The sequence below is a fragment of the Microtus ochrogaster genome, chromosome 10, assembly GCF_000317375.1.
Source record: "Microtus ochrogaster isolate Prairie Vole_2 chromosome 10, MicOch1.0, whole genome shotgun sequence".
NCBI lineage: Eukaryota > Metazoa > Chordata > Mammalia > Rodentia > Cricetidae > Microtus > Microtus ochrogaster.
The window spans coordinates 32,233,516-32,256,059 of NC_022016.1; the positions used below are offsets into that span (position 1 = coordinate 32,233,516).

The 22,544-nt window shown below is 41.1% G+C and overlaps 1 protein-coding gene across 3 annotated transcripts in view; it reads left to right on the top strand.

Annotated features, from left to right (window-relative positions):
• The window catches only part of Fggy (FGGY carbohydrate kinase domain containing), a 373,913-nt gene that overhangs the window by 119,615 nt on the left and 231,754 nt on the right, over positions 1 to 22,544 (top strand). For all 3 annotated transcript variants that reach the window (XM_013348239.2, XM_026781785.1, XM_005352745.2), the window contains exon 6: positions 13,731 to 13,846. In XM_013348239.2, coding sequence (XP_013203693.1) covers positions 13,731 to 13,846 — 116 coding nt within the window. The remainder of the gene's footprint in view (positions 1 to 13,730; positions 13,847 to 22,544) is intronic.

Genomic DNA, 22,544 nt, shown 5'->3' on the forward strand with positions numbered 1-22,544 from the left:
AGAGATTGGGTACATATATGCATGGCTTGCATGTGGATCAGAGAACAACCTATAGAAATTGCTTCCCTCCTTCTCCCTGTGGCTTCCATGAGTGGAAATGAGAGCCATCAGTTCTGGCTGCAAGCACTTTTACCTGTTGATCCATTTCTCTGACCTCAACAGTAGACTAAGATCAGAACACGGTTTCAGCATTTGCCCTACCCCTTCCTGATGGATTGAAGTGATTTGTTCCACTTTGCTGAGCCTCTTTGTCCTTTTCTGTCATGTGAGGCTATGGTACTGTCTTCTGAAGGTCATTGTGGGGTTTAGTAGCTACAGTGCCTTACACACAGGAATTCTGCCCTCTTTGCCTGTCCATTTCTTTTCATATTCCCCCTAATTAATATCATTGAAATTTTTTTGAGGCAAATCCAAATCCACAAACCCATGGATTTCACTCAGATTTTGAAATATTTTGTTAACAGCTTTTGATCTTTTGTTCTTGACAGTGAGATGTCTTTCTCTGAGAGTATGGGAAAACTCCCTCAGCTTATTTATTCGGGTCTTTTCATGTTATCATGCCCACATTTGAGCTGTTACCAGCAAGTCTAACTGAAAAGGCAACTTAATATTGCCCTGCACTTGTATTATTATGGTCTGTCGGGAGCCTGTCAGCAAGTGTTGATGAAGTGCAGAGCCCACCGGTTACAAGCCTGAGTTCTGACAGCTCCCTAACAGAAGGAGCTGCAGTCGGTGCAGTGGTATTTCTTCAGAAACCTCTCTTGTCCCTTTGCTGATGTGATTAGTGGTCCAGCCTGAGTCACCGCTGTTCCGTCTCTCCCTGAGCGATATCTTCTGTGCTGGCAATGCAGTCTTTTGTGTGCCTTGAAGAAAACAGAGCCATCGCAGGCCCGTGGAGTAGCAAAGGCTGCAGTCAGGAATATCTTGGTAATTTGCCCCCATCCGTAAGCTCTAATTATTCTGTTTTTCACTGCCTTGCTCAATTGAGACTCTCCAGGTTCGACATTCCCCAAGCAGAGAACAAAAGGTTTCCCTTGAGAGTGGGGCCTGGCAATGTCAGTGCACTGAGCTGTGTATAAATTATGCAACCGGCTTCCTTTTCAGTCTTGCTGGAGAAATTCCGGAGAATGACCAGGCCCCTGGAGCTGGTCTGCCTTATTCTTCTGAGGTTGCCTTGCTCTGGGGGAATCAGGAGAGCAAAAAGTTCCCCTTCTTTGTGCTGAGACTGCTTCAAGTTCTACAAGAACTAAAAATGTGTCTAGTCTTCGTGTCTGCTTCTACCTGTCTAGGAAAACATAATGGCCGATGATTGCAACAGGTGCCTGCCCTTCCGCCCCCTACTTCTAGTTCTTCATTTTAATCCTCCAAGTAGCGTGATCTGGCTGGGGTATCCTTTCTGATTTCTCAATTATCCTTACTTTCATAAGGCTTGCTACCAACTGCACTAAGAAGGCTCCTTTCAAACTTACTTTTAAAAAGCATCAGATTTTTATTAATTCTTTGAGAAGCTCATAGAATGTTTTGATCATATTCATCCAACCCCTCTACCTAGTTCCTCCCAGCTCTACCTCTACCTCCCTGCCTCCTGACTATGTTTCCTTTAAAAAAAAATACATAAGTCATAGAGCCTTTCGTGTGTTGCCCACCTATTCCCAGGCGTGGGACCGTCCGCTGCAGTGTGGAGGCTACACCCTTAAAGAAAATGGACTCTCCCAGCCCCCCAGAAATCATCACTGTCTGCAGCTCTTTAGTTAAGGGGCCTGGCTGGTGAGCCCTTCACCCTCTATGCTAGAATATTGACTGGTTTGATCTTCTACAGACGACACAGGTGACATGAATGCGTGACCGCAGTGGCCCTGTTATGCCCAGAATATACTTTTCACCATAGTCTTCTCTGGCCTCTGCCCCACCCCCCTGTCTGTGTTGTCCCCTGTGTCAACAAATGCTCCACTGACCTCTCCACTTTGAAAAGTTGTGAGTTTCTGCTCTGTCTACCATCTACCGTACAAAGAAACTTCCCTGATGAGGGTAGAGAGAGAGAGATTTAGAGGGATGTTTCATAGTCTGTCCATAGCAGAATAAAAAGTGATAGGTTCGACCCAGGGCCTGCGAGCTCCTCAGCCATGATTAATCTTTCTGTTGTTGCTATTTAGTGATTTTTTTGTGTGTGTGTGTGTGTGTGTGTGTGTGTGTGTGTGTGTTTGCTTTGATTTGGTGAGATTCTGCCAAAACAAATCTTCAGTGTATGATTTGGCAGGCGGAGCCCTGGGATCTGCCTTGCGAAGGAACTTGAGGGCTGTCTTGCAAAGTCACAGACTGTGACTGAATCTCTTTCTGGTCAGGTGCTTTTATCCTTAACTGAGCCTTCTTCCCTGCTTGTTTTGAGGATTCCTGGCAGTCCTCTTTTTTTTCAGGGTGTGGGAGATGCCCTGCAATCCCTCTTTCTGACCTTATGAACTTTGCATGTGGGTACTTGCATTTTGGTATTCATCAGAGGCTGCTGGCTACTCCCCTGTTGCTTTCTGGGCTTCCTATCATACCTCTCTGAAGTTCTGTGCCACCGTCCAGCTGCCTCCAGTGCCTCTTCTGTCTTCTCAGCCACAGGAGTTGCTGTGATTTTCACAGAGCCTATCTTCCTACTGTGTGGTCGAGCTCCATCTCCCTATAGAAAAGAAGGGTGCTGTTCTTTATTCACTGTTTTCCTCTCAGAACCTGGGGCAGGGTCGGAGGAGGCACCTTGCCTTTACCTTCCCACTGTTGTTTAGCGCAGGGAGTGAGAGTCTGAGCGGCCACTTCTCTTCTTCCATTCTTATTCTTGCTTGCTTCATTGTGAGCTTTTAATCTTGAAGTAATGTTGTCTGCTCTGCGATATGCAGAGACCATTTTTCTCCCCTTTAGTAAAGTAATATGGTAACATACCCATCTCCCTTCTGTCACTAAAGCATCCTTGAATATTGCCCATATGTATTTTCTTTTCTTTTCTCTTCTTTTCTTTTCTTTTCTTTTCTTTTCTTTTCTTTTCTTTTCTTTTCTTTGTTTTTTGAGACAGTATTTTCTGTGTTAACAGCCCTGACTGTCCTGCTTTGTAGATCAGTCTGGCCTTGAACTCACAGAGATCTGACTGCCTCTTTTTCCCAAGTGCTGGGATTAAAGGCATGTGCCACCACAGCCTGGCTAGCCTGTATTTTTTTGTTTGTTTGTATCTTTTTTAAGCATGGCCTGTTTTCTGTGTCTTGTGCTGGCATTGTTTGGATATTTCTTAGCTTTAGTAATAAACTAAGCAGTCATTCTTCTGGCCTGAAGTACTTGGGATTGGCCTGGTCAGTAAATGTAGACTTTCTACAACTATCTGGACTTGCAAGGTTTTATTGGAAGGGCGATTTTAAGTCTTAATTGCTTTTAACTCTAGTAGAGTTTTCTAGTATCTGTTTGATAAATTTTATTTTTCTGCCAAATGGTTTATTTGTCTAAATTTCCACAGCTCCATAGTGTTGCTTGCGTTATCCTTTGGTCTTTTCTCTGTTAACTTTTGCCTTTTCCATGGTTATAGATCCTGTTTTCCTCTATGATATTTGTTATTTTTAGTTCCCAACCCTGTTTCTCGTCTTTTCCTAACCATGTTTTCATGTTGATTCTTTGGATTTTCATCCCTAATCCATTTTAATCTTTCAGTTTCACCTATTCCTGTTCTTCATAATTCTCCGAGTTGGCTGATTAGGTTGTCCATTTTCAGGCTTCTATTCCAATAAAACCCATTGTTAAATATCACTTATGCCATTCAGTACTTGCATGTAAAATGTTTTTCCCCCTCCTCCTGCACAAATATTTAGAACTAAGTTTGTTCATTATATCCATGTCCTTTATTTCCACAGTAGAGATAATTATAATTACTCTTATGATTTACATATTTCTTTAAATACTGAAAGTACAATACCATATTTCATTATAACTATCTATGTTTTCCATTTATGTGAGGTATTATTATATATTTTGTGTGTTTGTAAATGTGTGTGTACGCATGTGTGTCAGGGTGCCTGTGTGTGTATTGGTATGTATATGCATGTGTATAAAGACCAGAGATCTACCTCCTCTACCTTTTTGGAGAAAAAGCCTCCTTGGCCTGGAGTTCACTGATTAGTCTTGGCTAACTGCCCACTGGGCACTGAGCCCCCAGGCTCTCTACCTGTCTTTGTCTACCCCATGCTTGAATCATATTTAAAAATGTGTTGGGGCCTGTGAAATGCCTTGGTGGGTAAAACTGATGTGCAGTCTTGACCATATGAGATTGATCCCTGAGACCCACATAGAGTTAGGAAAAGTTGACCTCTGACCTCTACATACGTGCTGTAACACATGCTTACCCTCACTCCCACCCCAAGCATCACATACATGGATGCACAGCGATGATAAATAAGTAGGAGCTGGAGCTGTTGCACAGTAGTTATGAGTTCATTCTGCTTTTGGGGAGAACCTAGGTTTAGTCCTCACACCCATGATGGACAGCTCACAAGCTCCTGTAACTCCAGCTGCAGGGGCTTTTGATGTCTGTGAATTCTGTGAACCCCAGCTCAGACGTGCATGCCCACACAGACACCCAAGATAAACCTAATTAAAAATAATAAAATAATTCTAAAAATAAATTTTAACATAAAAAAAATTATGTCTTACCTTTTAAAAATGCACTTTTTAAAAAAAGAACTACCAGATTGAAAAATATACATTGGAAATATTTTACTCACTTCTAATGCTATTTTGATTTTTCTCTTTATTCACTAGTTGTGACACTCATGCCACTTTATCTAACTTTATCCCATCTTATTTCTATTTTACATTTTATGTTGTTTACTCTCCTCTGTTTATTCTCTGTGGTTACTTTCGCCTTACTGGCTTCATTTCGCCCTTCATTTTCTTTTATTTCTTGTGATTTCCAGGTTCTGATCCGCTTTTCGTTTCTGTCAGTGCCTGCAGCCTCAATTTTTGTATCCAACGTTAAGCAGTGAGAAAACTTAGTCTTCTTCAGAAGTGAGAGAGCTGGCCTTGGGGTCAGGAGATGAGAAACTAGTCTTGCCCCACACCAGCTGCAGTGCCCAGGAGCGAAGGCCCTGCATCTGCCTGGACAGCACACTAGAGCTGACTCAGTTGTCAGGGTCTCAGGTGAACCAGCCCTGAGAGCTGGAGAGCTGACCCCAAGCCCCCCTGGAATCTCCTCCCCCACACCCTGCAGCCAATCAGAAGGAAGGATCCTGCACCTTGCCTGGACAAAGCTGTAGAGCAGGCCCTGGCAGAGTAAGTGAGGGAGACCCTAGATCTGAGGGCCCTAGAGCAGGGAAACTGTCCCCTGCTCCTTGCTGCAGGCTGCATTAGGTGAGCTGGCCTGGGCGGTGCTGGAGAGCTTGTCTAGGGATGTGACAGTGAGGGAAAGCTAGTGAGCCAGCCGACCAACCCTGCTACTACCCAGAGCCAGACCCAGGGCTATGAGTTGGCCCACTCCAGCATCCACTGAGTCCATGAACTGGTGGAGCAAGTGAAGAGGATAAACTTGCAGATCCAAAACAGCGGGGTCTCCAAGACACAGGACAACAGCAGGATATGCCAGAGGAGCCCCAGTGAGAGCCCATTACGTGTGGTTAATAGAAACTAAGGCCTTGAGCCAGAGTGATGACTCTAGGCAGTGAACACTTAAAATTAAAGATGAGCAGACCAAAGGGTAAACTGTGTGACTCAACAGCCAAGCTACAGCTTCTATGACAAGATTCTCGTTGTTATCGTTGTTTTTGTTTTGTTTCTTTGTTTTATTTTTTTTCTTTTAAATTTGATTATGGCTTGTGTGGGAGGTTGCAAGGGTAGATGCAAGGGGTTGGCGAGATAATTGTGATTGGAATGCTTTGTCTTCCCAAGGAAGAGCCCATCAATTAGTTGTCCAATGACAAAAAGGTCAACTCTGAAAACATAGGAACAGGTAACATCATAGAGACTGCACGGGCTTTATTTATTTGTCTGTAGGTGTTGTCCTCTTTCAGCTCAAGTTTGAGCCACTCATGGAGAGACTTTATCTGTGTAACTTCTGATGTTGCTAGGAGACAATCTCACAGAAAACTCCTTGATCCTCTGGCTCTCATGCTCTTTCCACCTGCTCTTCTGCAATGTTCCGTGAGCCTTAGCTGGGAGTGTTTTGTAGTTGTATCCCTCTGGGACTGGCCTCTGTAGGACCTAGCCATGCTAAGCTCAATAGAGGCCTGAGGCTCAGTTTACCATGGTTTAAAGAAAGACCACAAACTGAGACTACCCAGGCACCACCACCCAGGAACACACTATCCAAAAGGAAATTCCTAACGTTCCAACCATTATAGATGCTATCACCTGCCAGCACACATCCATCTCTTTTCATCGGGACACCCTAGACAAATGTCAGCCAATCAGGAGTCCTGAACCTTGGAAATCCCTCACTCCCACCTTTGCTACTACAAAAACGCAGCCCCAACTGAGCTTGGAGCTCTTCAGCTACTCCAATACATTGGACTCACAGAGAGTCCAAGTTTGCAAACTTGTGTAAGAATAAAGGCTCTTTGCTTTTACATACAGGACTCTGTCTCCTAGTTGGTTTGGGGGGTATTCTGTGATCTAGGCATAACAGGCTCCAAATTGCATTTTGATTGATTTTGGTTTCTGCAATCGTTTTTGTCTATTGTAAAAAGAAGTGTCTTTATACTTCTTTTACTTCTAATATTATACTTCTCGATAGGTGTAAGGACTTATAAGTTGTTCTTAGGGATTATGTTGATTTAGTGAATTAGTGGTTGTGATTTCTCCTATAATAACCATGACTTTGCTTCCAATGAGAAGATAACGAGGTTTTCAGTACCAGACACGGTTTCTCTCTTGTCATACATGTCTTCAGTCCAATCACAGAGATCTTGATTTCCACCAATATATGTGTGCCACTACTGCACACTCAGGGTTATGGTGTTGTACTGCTTGTTGATGTGGTTTACAGGCATCATAGCTGGGTAGGACTGTTGGTTGATTCCTTCCTTTGGTTGCTTGCATATTACCTTCTGGTACCATGAAAGACAGTCTTCTGGAAGGAGACATTCAGGTCAGTTCTCACTCAGGGGTCTCTTAGTCCTGTGTCTGAAGTGCATGGTATCTTCCTTCCATCTCTGGGGGAAATCTAAGAGCAACAGAAATAGGCTGTATGTTTAAAAATTCTCTTGGACAGTCCTGACCAACAATTCAAAAGAGGGCTTTTTATGTTTTGCATTGGGATTATATTATGTGGTCTTTGTCTCTGGAGGGACTTCCGTCCATGTGGTATTTTGAGACAGTGACATGGACCAAGACCCTTGCTTAGTCTTTGACTTTGAGGTTTTACCTATTTTTTTTTCAGTTCCAGACCTTCTCTTGGATTTCACTTGTAGTGCAGCTTGCCTGTTGTGATTTCAGAAGACTCCAAATTACCAGCATTGTTTATATTATCATCATCTGTTTAAACTAAATCTGTTTTAATCTATGTGTGTATGTGCGTATACACAGATGTATGTGTTGAAGCACATACAAATAAATATTCACTCTTTTGTATGCACACATATAAGTATACATACTTAAAGAAAGAAAGATGATATGAACCACATAAATGGATATCAGTCATCTTATTCCTCTAGCTTCTCTCCGTTGACATAGCTACTCTGAACCAGGGGATAATTTGTGTTTCCTCAAGCATTGTCCTCAGAAAGCCTATGTGAGTAGTTTACTTTTTTTAAACCCTTGTGTGCTGAAAATGGTTTTCTTTGCCCTTGACAGCTGAATAATATTTTGTCTGGCTGCAGGATACTTGGATCAGATTTTCTTGGTGATCTGTACATTATTTCCATATTTCCTGAATTCCAGGGTTATAGATGAGATTTCCATAGCTTGTTTGGGCCCTTTGGTTTTGTGTGCAACTTAGTATTGCTGTCTGGCAGCATGGATAATTTTCTGTTTACTCTTGAAATCCAAGTATTTCCTGGACTTAATGAGAACTTTTAATCTGTAGGCTTAAGCTTTACCTTGGCCCAGGATATGAAGAGCCTGGTACTTCATGTACTTGTTTATAATATCTTCCTCATCTGTTCTGCCTTTTATTCTTCCCTAGCTTTTAAATATCCCTCTGGGATTTCTGCAATTCTTGTGTTATGATCCTTGCTACGCCCCTCCCTTTGTTATGCCCCTCCCCTTGCTATGCCCCTCTTGCTTTTCCTATCTTGTCTTTCCTCCTTGCTATAAGCAATTCCCTTCATCCATTATTCCAAGGTCATTTAACTGATTTCCACCAGTTCTTGTGGTAGCTCATCTGTAGAAAATTTAATATTTACTGTTATCACCACTAGTGTGTACATCATGCATACATGTGCTGCATTGGTGTGTATGTGTTGGAAGACACATGCATTTGACATAGCTCACACATAGAACCTAAAGGACTTCTTGTTTGCATCAGCTCTCTCCTTCCACCTTTATGTGGGTTGTGGGAATCACACTCAAGGTGTCCGCTTGCACAGCAGGTGCCTTTACCTGCTGAGCCATCATGCTAGCCTGGAAAACTGAAGCTTTAAATTGTAATTTTAAATTCCTTTATTTTTTCCTTCTAAGGAATCTTTCTAGTATTTTCCTCCTCATCTCTTGTGGTTTTCATCATTGATATGTTCTCCAAATAGTTTCATGATTTCGTCTTCAATGGTATTTGTCTCTATCGGATGTTCTAGATGCCATCTCTCATGTGACTTTGCTCTCTTATATGTATCGCCATGCCCGCCAAATGCTATGTTTTATCTTGTGTTGCGTTGCTATTTTGATATACTGATGGATCTATGATTTTCTTACTTGTATGCATTTTAGATTCATTTGGCATAAACACTCCATAAGAAAGACACAGAACTCCTGTCCTGACATTTTGGCTGACTGTGAGGAAACTGGCCAGTATTTAGAGGCCCAGGAGGGCAGATTGCCTAGGAAAATGCTTTGGGGGCTGTCAAAGCCTGGATTTCAGTACAAGCTTCTGGGCAAGGCACACTATTTATTCTGCTATCCGTACCTTGTCTTTTTTGACTGATAAGATAAAATCCTAACTTTCTTGTAGAGAGTCACTCAGAGCCTGTGACCTTAGATGCACTCTTTAAATGTTGCTGATTTTGCTGCATCAGGGACAGCCTGGAACCTACGAGTTCTAAGAGACCCTAATGAAATGGAGCAGCTATGCATGATGGCACATGGCCATGATCCCAATCTGCAGGAGACTCAGGCTGAGACTGGAATATGGCCGTGAGTTTGAGGCTAGCCTGGACTATAATGTGAGTAAGTTACAGGCAACTGGGTTAGAGAGACAGAAAAGGGAAAAAACCCAGTGTGTGTGTGTGTGTGTGTGTGTGTGTGTGTGTGTGTGAGAGAGAGAGAGACAGAGAGAGACAGAGAGACAGAGAGAGACAGAGAGACAGAGAAAGAGAGAGAGAGAGAGAGAGAGAGAGAGAGAGAGAGAGCCTAATTATATTTGAATAACCTATATATAGAATGAGGTTTTTTGTTTTTTTTTGTTTTTTTTTAGAGGAATCTGTATTGTAGTGGCATTTTATTTGTATTAATAAAACTTGCCTGAGGATCAGAAAAGTAAAACAGCTACACTGGCCAGTCTTACAGACCAGGCAGCAATAACACACACCTTTAATCCCATAGCCACACTAGCTTGCCACAGAAACTAGGCGGTAGTGGTGCGCACCTTTAATCCTCGAACTAGAGAGGATTGTAAAGGTGGGAGGAGACAGCTCTCAGGCTCAGTCTCCTTCTATGGTTCCTGGAGGCAGGCTCCCCATTTCATACTATGGTAGAGGTAAGAGCCAGTGGCTGGCAGTTTTGCTTTTCTGAGTTTTAGGTTGAACCCCAATATCTGTCTCTGAGATTTTATTAATTGTGCTTCACCGTATCCATAAAACTTCCTGGATCAGTCATTTTCTTCCAAAGAATATTCTCTGGATAGTATTCAAATTTACTGTAAGATATAAGGGATTACTATTCTCTTCCTTATTGAGGAAGAAAAATAGATTTGGACTAATTTACTTCTACTGTGAATTAGTACCACTCGGCAGCAAACCACCGTCGAGTTTTAGTTGTTGAATCCAGGGGTCATTTATTTGACTCAGGGCAGACTGTGTACTCCGAGTCTTGGTGGGTAGTTCTGATCTCAGCTAGACGCATAGCTACCGGGTCCTAACTGACACAATACGATCTAAGGGTGTGATCAAAGTCTGGTTAAGCTGATCCTTGTCTTTTCAGTTCTCTGATACCCCCCATGTGCTAGCTCAGTATGCGTTCCTCAGGGAAATGATGAAGGTTCAAGAGAACAAGCTAAAACTCAGAAAGTATCCTCAAATTTAGACCAGTAATGGGCATGCAATCATTTCAGTAACGGGTATGCAATCATCTCTGAGTCATTCTTCACCAAAATGCAAACTTGAATCATTACCCAAAATCTAGGCGAAGGAAAGGAGGCCCTCTGAACAATGTCGGGGTACTCCACTGTCAAGGTACATGGCAAAGGGTGTGGATATGTAGAAATGTAAAGACAGGAGGCCACGTCAATCTCCCTGAGCTGTTTAGATCTACAGTGTAAGAATTATAGCTTACCTGGAATATTAGAGGGACCGTGAGTTTGGCTTTGAGGTCAAAGGAAGCTTTGACAGAGCAGCAGTGAACTGGATTGTAACGAAGCTTTGAAGTTTGCCAAATGGGTTGAAATGAGGTCACAACGTGGTAAACTGGATCCATGTAAAACCTGAGAGAGCTTAATTTTAAACACAGAAAAAAAAAAAGTTAAAAAAACCTTTTGGGGGTTGGGGGGGGCAAGAACCAAAAAAAAATTCCCGAACCAACAACCCTAAAAAAAAAAGCCGCCGGCGCCATTTTTTAAAAAACCGCGACTTCCTGGGCCCTGCCGCCAGTGCAAACTCTGGCTTCCAGCTCCGCTTCCAGCGACTAGGCTCCCTTCCTGATTGCGCAGAGGGCTGTTGTCTGGGACGATGATCTGTAAGTTTTCCCCCCTTATAAATAAGCATTCTATTAATCATAATTCCAAACTGGTGTGGGATTGTTTGTGACTTACGCCTTCATACAGCAGCAATAGTTCATGAGATGGAAGGTACTGCCAAAGTAGGGGTGTGAGAGTCTTCGAATGTTGACAGGATGGTGGGCAATAGAGAGCTGGCCCATGTGCTTGTGCCATGGGAAATAATTTCTTGACCTTGTCTTTTGTTCATAGCGTTTTTTTTTTTTTCCCCAGTAAACTGTTAGAGCCCTCCAAAGGTTGAAATTTCAGTTGTCATTCTAGGGCGTGTTAGGCTACCATGTACTACAAAGCTTGCTTTATAGTTGGCTCCCACCTTCATCCACTGGGGAAAGAGTGGCCTTGCTTAAATCAAAAGGATGAGTTAGCACACATATATTGTTTGGGCTGGTGTAAGCACACCTTTAATTTTTTCGGCCACTAAGCACAACCTGACATGTTCTGCCATCTGAACAAATTTTTAATGATAAATGTCTCTTGCTTATTTTCAAGTTAGAACTTAGTTAAATGTTATCTCCTCTGTGGAGCCTATCTTACACTCTCCTTCCAAACACCTCAACACCCTATGCCCAGCGCTGCATTGCATCACATTTCCCCACTAGAAATTTCTTGTTTCTGTATGTTCTTTCTTTAGAAAACATAGGGCTATTTGTTTCTATAGGAATTTGTGTGTGATTGTTTGACAGATATCTGTCTCTACAGTTAAACTTTCTGCTTCTGGGCCAGCAAAGGACTAGGTCTTGTGTGTAAGGATACCTTACCACTAAGGCCTACAACAGGATCATAGCAGCCACCAAATACCAAGTGAGGGAATGGTTCTGTATGACTGAATGAGTTATATTAAGACTGTGGGCCCATGAAATGGGTTTTTCTTTATCCTTAAAACAGCATGACTGTGATCTCTTTGTGTTTGCCACATACCTATGGCAATATCAAGACATATTTTTCATGTTTCTTTTCAACAACAATTCACTGTGGATAGCTATACACCTTCATGAGGTAGGGGCTAGTGATACAGAGACGAGGAGAACATTCTGTGATGCAAAGGGGGCTTTTATAGTGGGAGACGTAGAGAAGGGAATAAGCATATAGTTACAGTGGTCAGTGAAAGAGAAGGATGTGTTGAGCATCGGCTTTTGGTTCAACATGCCCTCTATTGGGGCTTCCTAGAGAGAGATAGTTGGAGATGACTTACGGTATTTAACTAAGAATCAGATGTATAGTGGGAAGACCATTCTAGGACGAGGAAAGTGAAGAGAAGTGAGAAAGGAAGACCAGCTATAGGAGAGTACCAATGACTTAGTACTGCGCAGGACAGAATGCAGGCATGGGAATGGCCGAGAACAGAGGCAAACACAAATTAGGTCACCGGGAATGTGACCTGGGAAGATTGATATGACAGGTGCCTAAGGTTTGCTATGGACAAAATATGGAGAATATGTTGAAGAAATACAGGCAATACCTGTAAATTACAATGTAATTACAATGTGATAAATTAAATTGTAATTACAATGTGATAAAGGTCATGATATACAGTATACTCTGTGGGCATGGATAAAAATCAGAGGTTCACTGCTTACCTGATACATAGAAGGCTTTGAATTGGATCTCTAGCACTGGCTCTGTCTGCCCCCCCCTCTATGTGTGTGTGTGTACATGCATACATTAATATAGAGGGTATATGTACATATACACACATATGTATGTAATGTATGTATATACTTTAAATTTATATATATATATTTCATCTTCTGAGAGGCAAGAAAAGAAATATTTAACCCAAAATTAGAATTTTCATCTTAGATTAAAATAAGAGCTTTAACCATCAGGATGAAGAAGATTGGTAGAGGTCTTTAAACTGTAAGTGGTAGAGCCGAGGAAGGAAGTATGTAAGAGCATGATACTTTCAGAGACATAAAGGTCATTTTAACAGGATAATTATAGAATATTAAGGGTGACATTGAGAAATGAAGCTGAAAGGAAAACTGCCTCCAGTATCGAAGCATTGATTTAGATTGCAGTGACATATTATTTATTTTATAGCAGACATTTAAAAGAAACATTCTTATTGTCGAGAACTTGGAAGATATATAAAAGTAGAAGACACCAAGACTCGTGTGAATTCTTATGTCTGCTCTAATGACCAGCAGTTCAGGCCACTCCTACCCATCTCTCCCCAGCACCATTCCCTTCCCCTTCTTGTGTTATTTTTGAAACATGCTCCAAATGCCATGTCGTTTCATACATGGATATTTTATATGCTGAATGATAAAGAGAAACTTTAATATATCCATGCCAATATTACGTCTCAACTTGAGATGTTTACTCAGTTTCATCAAATAATAATTAGTATTATAATTCATAATTATCCCACATGTGTCAAATAAATGTTGATGTAAATGCAAACATTCACTTACTATGTTTGCTTGGTCAGGACCCATATAGAAGGCTGAGCCCATTTTGAGGACTAAAGGGTCTAGTACACATCACCAGGCATACATAGAGCCCTTCATTAAAACAGGAATGCATGATTTCTGCTCCCTCTGCTGCCGCTACACTACTGAATATACCAGGGCAGGCATTTAGAAAAAATATGAAGGAAGCGAGCTCACACTGTGTTCCTTCTTCTCTCCAATTTGACTAGGTCTCTCTGCTCCTTGGTCTGCAAATGGACGTACTCAGCAGAGAAAGGTTGGGATGACAGCTTCTGGAAGACGGTTGGTTTGGAAGATCTCATTGATGATAATTACAGCAAAATAGGTAACCGAAGAGAAAATTCAAAAAGTGATCACTCATGCGTATATACAAAAATATTTGTGATTTTTTTTTTTGGTTTGAATTGTATTATGAGAACTCAATCTATTTTTTTTTCAAGACTAGGTTCTTCAGAATATGTCAGCTGTGATGGATAAGCCATATCTTTAGGCCCTAGTTTTCTGACCTGTTTGAGTTGCGTGGAAATATGTGTTGTGAATATCTGTCCGAATATCAGTCCCATAGTGGGGCTGACTCACGATGATTGTGCACAGAGCAGTCAGAGATGCCATCATCAAGGAGGTACATAGGGATCATTTCCAGAAGCAGGAAAATAATTTCATAAATGTGGTTCAAGAAACAATACTAAAGAAGGAAAAGGAAAAATAAAATTGAAAGGTCAGAATTGGAAGAATCAAAGAACAAGACAGACAGTAGGATGTAAGCCGATGCTTGCTCTGTATAGTCTCCCAGTTTTGTGTGCCACTAACTAGATGGGTCAGATATGAGTGACTGTTAGGTGTTTACCTGGTAAAGAGTTTCAGTGTTGGGTGCTGGAGAGATGGCTCAGAGGTTAAGAGCATTGCCTGCCCTTCCAAAGATCCTGAGTTCAATTCCCAGCAACCACATGGTGGCTCACAACCATATGTAATGAGGTCTGGTGCCCTCTTCTGGGCCTGCAGGCATACATGCAGACAGAATGTTGTATACATAATAAAGAAATACTTTTTTAAAAAAAGAGTTTCAGTGTTAGGTAAATATAATTATGACACATTAACCTTTACCACTTACAGGGTCATTTCACAGGGTGATGTTTGTATCCTATAGTTAGTACTTATTATTCTGGTAAATAGTTGTTATCTAGGTCATATGTGCTTGAATAGAAGCCCTTCTTAATTGATTTAGTATGCTGACAGTAGCATTGTATCAAGATCTAAAAGCGCACTCATGTGAAAGATAGCTCATTTCTCTCTAAGGGAAGAGAAAAGAAGTAAGAGGCTATTACTGCAATCTCGTTGAGCTCTCACCAGTTCCCAGCCAGAAAACTGGAAGAATCAAAATGACCTAAGAATCATGATGCACATTGCTTTGGAGGCAGTATAACCTCACTTCTGATTATCTCCTGTTGACCAGCACACATTCAGTAGACCCCTGAATTACTATTCTAATTAGAAAATGTAATTTTCATTGACTGCACAGCCATGTTCCCATGTATGTTCCTATTGAAATGTGAGAGTTGTGTTTATAAGTTGCTAAACAGTAAGTGATATTTGCTGCAGCTTCTGACTCCTGTAGTCGACTATTGCAGATCAACCTACTTTTCTCTGGTACACTACTCGGGATTGCTCTATGTAAAGCTCCGTGGAGACTGTAAGGAAGAACCAGCACTGCTAGCCATGGTGTGCATGCAGTCTGTGTTCTGTCTTTCCTCTACTAGCTAGCTCTAGAGCAAGGGGAAGGGCCAGGACAGTAAGCAGAAGAGAGTCACTGTGATATCTATGGCTCAGCCAAAACCACCTGAGATTCTGGGCTGGTAGCGAAGACCTGGAGCTTGGGATAAGAGAAGAAAGGAAGAAAGATTGTCCGCTGACTTCTATGTCCCCTACTAGGTGGTTTACATACATTGCCCTCATAAAACTTTTCATTTGTTATTCCTGTTTTACAGATCAGAAACTTGAGATTTAGTTCCTTTAACCACTTTCAAGGTTCACAGTTTGTGTCAACGTTTCTCGTCTGCTTGGGACATTCTAGACTGAGGGTTCTGATACAGTTCTACAACTGGCTTCTGGTAGGGTTAGTCAGCACTAGAATGTTTGGAATCTCAGACCAACTTGAACTAGACTGGGACAAGCATCCTGGGACAGGATGGGATATAGTAGAGTCCACCTGGGAAAAGTACCTATGGGAAACAGCGATCCCATTTTCCCTCACCCTTTGTATTCCACATACCTTGTCTCGCATAGGTCAGCTTGTTAATAGATGAGAATCACGGGTTAGTAACCACTAAGCATGAACAGAAGCTCCAAATCAGCCAGTGTCACTGCATTGTTCTGGAACACAAGCTGTTACTTTAGTTACTTAAGTCATTTTGAAAATAAGTATAGTTCCCCTCTCCCCCCAAATGGTTAGTTTCTTCTTGAGTACTCTGATGGCAAATTAAAGTATGAACTGACAACCTTGATTCTGTATTGTACTGAACTTTTTCACACAGTATTTCACTGTTTTCTCTTGGCTAGCTCAACCTAGCCTGAGGACGTGCTTATTACTGTATTGGAATTGCTGTGTGATTGTTGAGTGTGTGAACTGAGATAATGGTATTAGGAGCTTAGTGCTTCCAGCTTTGAAAAGTTATGAAGGATGTCTACTGGTCTTAATAGTAACTAGGTGACTTATATCCACCTTAAACTCTTAAGTTATTATTATGTTGAATTTTCCTTAATTTTATTCTAATCTTGTACAAGATAGGTGTTCAGTTAGTATATTAGTTTTTTCTAATAGAGCAGTAGTTACAAAATATTCATTAAAGTCCATAATGTTGACCTAACAGAAAATTTTCAGTGTAACTTTTTTAGATTTTACCTGTTGACTTAATGGATTTTTTAATAGATGTCAGAGGGAGACATATCATGAACTAGAATTTGCCCTACACAAATTAAAACTCAACCATTTATCAGAATTAATTGTATGATGTTTCTTTTGATTTACCTTTCTGTTTGAGCTTGGAGTTTCAGTGTGAACACAATGCATAAGTCATTTAAGATGAAAGTTAGAATTTCAGAAACTCCTCTGGAAGTTTCTTCCAGATTCTTTAGCAGTTCTTGGAACTATGAAAGATGAATCTTGGAAGCCTTCTGTCAAGTATTAAGCACTTCTCCTGGTCTCATTGCCCGTCAAGATGTGGGCAATGTACTACAAAACCTTTTAGCAAATTTGAGCATCGAGTGTCATGGATTTGGGCATTAATACAATTACCATAATTTTCTCTATGTTCAGCTTTTAGTCAAGTCTTTACCAGCCTTCTTTGGCTCAGGCTGTAAGTAAATGCTTTCCCTGAAAACTGAACACCTCAGCAATGGAGAGCCTTATGGAGAAACACTTTTGAAATAAATTATTTATGAAGTGTAAGTTAGTGATCAAATGCGATATTTCTATTTTGCATCCCAAGGACAGTGCAAACATTGATATTCGGTTGATTTAGTTATAGAACATTGTAGAAGGTAAGGAAAATAATTTTGTGAGTTAAAAGAATATAATAGAAAATATATTTAGAGACTATTGTTTTAAAGTTGTGGCTGATGGAGAAAGTACAACCCACTTTGTCTGTCCCCCTCCCTCTTTTCATCCTCTCTCTTCCTGGCATTTTCCTTTCCTTTCTTTTCTTAAGTAGGGGATTAACTACTCGTAGTCCAATAAAATGATCAGTGTCAGTAAATTTTGACCTTTCATTCCAGGCAAATCATTCCCAGGTCGCTTATTTAGTCCCAAGCATCTCTCCAAAGTGGGCAGGAAGGAAGACATCAGCAGGGGGCGGGTCCTCAGCAAGAGAGACAGCATCCCACCTGTTCTAATCGATTATCCAGGCTCCCTTCCAGCAAATCCCAGTGGCCCTTTCACTTCCTGGGAAAAGCATTTTATTGTATTTACTGGAGAAGGCCATGTCTTGAAAATTATTGGATCAGCATGGCTGAATTGTTGAGAGATTATTTGCACGTTAGAGCTGTGTTATGTCCGAAGATTCCATGTGCTGGCTTTAGAGCATTCATTATTTGAGATCAGGGAAGCCAGGCAGTGAGCAAATGCAGGGGCCAAGGGGAGTTGCTGACTGAACTGAGACACAGAACCAGAGACAAATGTGAAAAAAAGAGACCTTCTTGAAGGAAAAGAGGGTACCATTTTATTACACTGGTTCCTGTTTCCCCACAACAACGTATTTCAAGTTTCAAATACTGTGGGTACAATCACCTAGCATGGAGTAAATGCTGATGAAATGCCTGATGAATGAGTGAGTATGTGCTCAAATGAAGGGCTTTCTATATATATATGAAGTGTATATATATATATATATATATATATATATATATATATATATATACATATATACACACACACTTCTTAGCTTTAATTATGGCAAAAGCTTAATGGAACGTCTATCAATTCTTTGAAGTAAACAATGGTTCTAGGTGATGGAATAGTTTTATTTCACAAGTCAGTGCTCACAGCAATCTTCACTACCATCTGCAACTTAAGAAGGGGCTCCAGGAAGACCAATAGCTGGAACCTGATGCCATTCCTTCAGAGACTTTTCCAGGACAGGAACTATTTTAACAACAAGTTTAGGAAGGTTGTAAATTTTACTTTTCTTTAGAGCAACATCAATCCTGCAGCAGCTGACCCAGCGGTTTAAATATTTTTGCCCTGTCGCTCCAGATTTTTAAGTAAAGCCTATGGATGAATGGCGAGAGCATGCTGGAGATGTCAGTGTGTAGTGACTCCCCAGTGTTCGCTCTGAGTTCTGACTAGCATGAAATAATTCCGGAATCCCCCTCAGGAGCTGGCAGTTTTGGCTTTCATCAGGGTGAAAAGCAGGTCCTTTGTCTTTGCTTTCAACCAGGCCATATACTAGGCTCTTTGTGATGCTGCGCCACCCATTCCCTAGCAATCTATGAGGCTGGAACAGAGAGGAAACAGATTTAGTTGTATTTTTCTGCTGCATGCTTCATTTGCTTTGCTTGGTTCATGAGACGAGAGAGCCCACTGGCTTGAGTGTAGGTGAAGACACACATGACAAGCCTGTCCTGATGCTGTATCCAGGTTGCAACTGGACCTATTAGACATAGCCATACAGGCATCAGAGAAGGGATTCCTCTTCTTCTGGATGGAATTAGTGAGTGATGGGAAGCCAGAAATGGGAGTATTCCTATCAATATTATTCTATCTTTGAAGATATCAGAGAAGATCCCCTTGTGGTAATATTCCTCAAGGTTTCCTGCTAGCAATATGAGTCATGCCTGCTGTGATGAGCTTAATCCAGTGATGCTGTCCATAGCTGTAGGACTTGTAAATCCCCCTTGAGCTCCTCCCACACACTGTTTTAGATGTTCCCATTAGAATGAGGCATGCTACCAAAGACTTGTCCATTTGTTTATTAAAGGCTTGCTTTTCATTTTGGTATTCATGAGTTCTGTGATTAGTGGTCATCATTCCGTCTTTCAAGGGCTCCTCTCAGCCTGTTGCTGCCACTTCATCTTTGTGAGTTGTTATTTAGGTGAGGTTTGTACTAATCTACTTGGGAAGCCTGCAGCATCTTCGGCCACAGTTACTTCCAGCCTTTTATTGGCTATATGGTGCCTGTCATATTACTTATCTCCCATGTCCAGAGGAGGTCATCAACTGTCACAGACTTTGCCTTCCCGGTTCTTTCCAAGCCTTTGATCTTGTTGCATTTTTTTTTTATTATCTCTCTTATTCCTGTCCATCTTGTGCAACTATGCCTTTCTAATTGTTAAAGAAAAGGAAATATCCCCTGAATATCATATGGACTAATTTTACCCTCTCAAGTCTGTCTTCTGCCTGAATGAATGACTGGAGTCACGATGAACACAGTAATCTATGCATGCAGCTAGCTAGGTCTTTGTTTGCCTCACGTGTCTTGGGTACTAGACTAAGTATACAAAATGAAACAAAGGAAACCTTGTCCATCTCTTGTCTACTCAGGCAGATATGGATAAATATAGAAATGTATGCTAACAGGATGGAGAGATGGTCCAGAGGACCCACAAGATCAGCTCCCAGCACCTATATTGGGCAGCTCACAACTCTGGTAATTATAACTCTTGTCTTTTCCAACACATCTGGATAGTGAGGCCACTTGAGCTCATGTGTACATATTTCCACATGGACACACATATAATTTAAAATAATTTTTAAAATCTGAAAAAAGGATATTTAATGTGTGTTATGATACTCCTGTCCCTAGTACCGTAGAGAAGCAGGGTGAGACTTGTGGATATTGGTGGTAATACTAAGGATATCTTCTCAGGAGGGGGTGCTGGAAGAGTGACTGAAAAATATGAATGCCCTTTATAAGAAATGAAAGAATGTCTTCCGCTGCAGAAGAAAAAGCATATGTAGAGGCATGGAGGCATGAAAGAATAGGGTGTCTTCAAATTGATGGATAAGGTAAGATAGTGGGCAATGGATTAATATCTTATAGGACTTCTACCCTTGCTTGAAGATGGGAAACTGGTAAGACCCTCAGCATAGCAGGATTTGCTTCAATGCCTTTAAGAGATGGTCTAATTACTACGTATGGCAATCCGCATATAGAATGGAAGGTAACAAGGGCCACTGGGACTGTTTGAAGCTTCTGTGTAACTGAGTGTTTGTCTGTGTCCTGCCACCATTTCTTTTCTATAATCACATGTGCTACCCACTTTCCTTTCTATAAATGTCTGTTGTGATGTGTGATCTCAAATGTTGCAGGACATGGTTTATGCAGCCCATAGGAATGTTAGCTGTTATCATTTTTAAGTGTGGCTTGGAACCTGGTGGACAGCATCACTCACTTCCCAACCTTCTTCCAACAGTGCACTCCCACCCCCTAGGTTCCCAGAAATACTATTTCAATTATTGTCCCTTACAGGAACAGCCTCAGAGAGCCATAAGGACAAGGGAGCAGTGATGACCACATTGTGATGTGATAATGGCAAGTAATGGTTTTTAGAAGCTTTCTGGGTCTGCACTGTTCCTCTCTACAGTTTGGCATCTGGAAGATGATTGGCAACTCTCAGAAGTAAAGTTAACTCTCAAGTTTCCTTCATCCTAAGGAATTTCTAAGGAATCGGTGGGCATTAGAGCTTGAAGGAGCAATAAAGATCTTATTCTAATGTCCATAATTTATAGATAAGAACCAAGACTCAGAGATGTGTGGCGAAGTTTCTTGATTTTGTAGCATTTTAGTGACACAGCTGAGAGCAGAAACCAGGCTTTATTCTGTCTCCACTGGCCACCCCTGCCACTGCCAAGTGTGTGTCCCAATGACTTTCACTATTCTGTGCCAGCTCTCCTATTTCAGACTTTTCAACAGTGGTGCTTATTACGGCAGTCTAGGTGTTGTCGGCTGAGTGGGAAGAACCACTCATCGAGGGTGTAATTTAGGTCATCTGACACCAGTGGCCCTCCTCAGCAGTGGCATGCTTTGCCCAAGTAACCAGGGACAGTTGAATCTGGGAGTCAGTCTCTTAAAGTGACAGCTTGATGTAGACAAACAAGAATAAGTAAGTGACATATTAGTTCTTATTTTACGGGTGCTACTTTAATCACCAGATTTAGGCTGGCCTGATTTTAATTCTAGTTCTGCCACTGGTGATCCATGCAAGCTCTGCCATATGCAACTTGACCTCTTTGAACCTCAAGTGGTAGATTGCAGAGGTTGGCAAGAATAAAGAAAATAATATAGGTAAAACTCATCATACGCTAGTTTTCTAGCAAATACTTGTTATTGTTATAGCTTTCCTATGAGCTTAGATGCCTGCATATGACAGATCATATATGATAAAGACATATCATATAAAGACTGGAATAATTTCAGTAATTATTGCCAAAATTAAATTTGGGAAGTGCCTTTTTTTTCCTCAGCTACCGTTGGAAATCACACAGACTTTTTCTAAGCAAGGTATGAGGCAGTTAGACCCTGACGGTTGTCTTAGTTGTCTTAGCTGGAATCACAGGCTTGCCTGAAGATTTCAGTTACACATGGCTGGTGACTTTAAAAAAAAAAACTGTTCTTGTGTGATTGATTGATTTATCATGAACTGAAGGACGTATAGCTATAAAAAAATTAAAAGTACAAATTATTTTGGTGATAATTCAGGAAAAATCCATGACTAATGTTCCTACAATGTTTTACAACTTTTAAAGAATATTTTCTCTGTGTTATTTATTTTTCCATCAAACTTTCAAAAATGAGTTAATTTCTGTTTCATATTGGGGGAATCCAGAAATCATGAGCTTTCAAGTGAGAAAGGCTTTGGACCAGATCCCAGATTCACCACTGACTGGCTGTGTAAAATGAATAAGCTATCAGCCATCTCTGAGATTTGCTTTCTTCATTTATAATCATACTTGAAGGGCTGTAATGGGCAAGGATAATATATGCAAAATGTGTGACTTCTGGAAAGAACTAAAAAAAAAAAAGCACCTAATTAACCAACACAGCATTCAATAGCATATACAAAGATGTGATACAATCAGAGCTATCCCTGGTCTGCTGTCAGGTCAAGTCCAGCCAAGATCAAACCCCTAAAGGGCTTTGATAATTACATTCAGAGGAGGAATGCTACAGGAAAGGGGCTCGTGGTATGTACGATAAGGTTATATTAATGACTGAATAATCTTTCATTTCCTCCTTAGCTCTAGTTCACTGACTCAATGTGATGTACACTGTTAGATTCTGAGAACAAATGAACCAAAGATCACAGGGTTCCTTACTTCCAGCGGCTAACATCTATAGTATTGGGGCATTAGAGATCACTACAGTGCCTCTGTAGTAAATATTACAAAAATAGGCTGATGGAATGTATGTTTATGTGATTGACAAATGTCTGAAGAAGTTCTGCTTAAACTTAGCTGGGATTCTTTCAGACTATGAACGGGGTCAAAAGAGTATTTAGATAGAGAGATTAGCAGAGAGAGAAACAGAGAG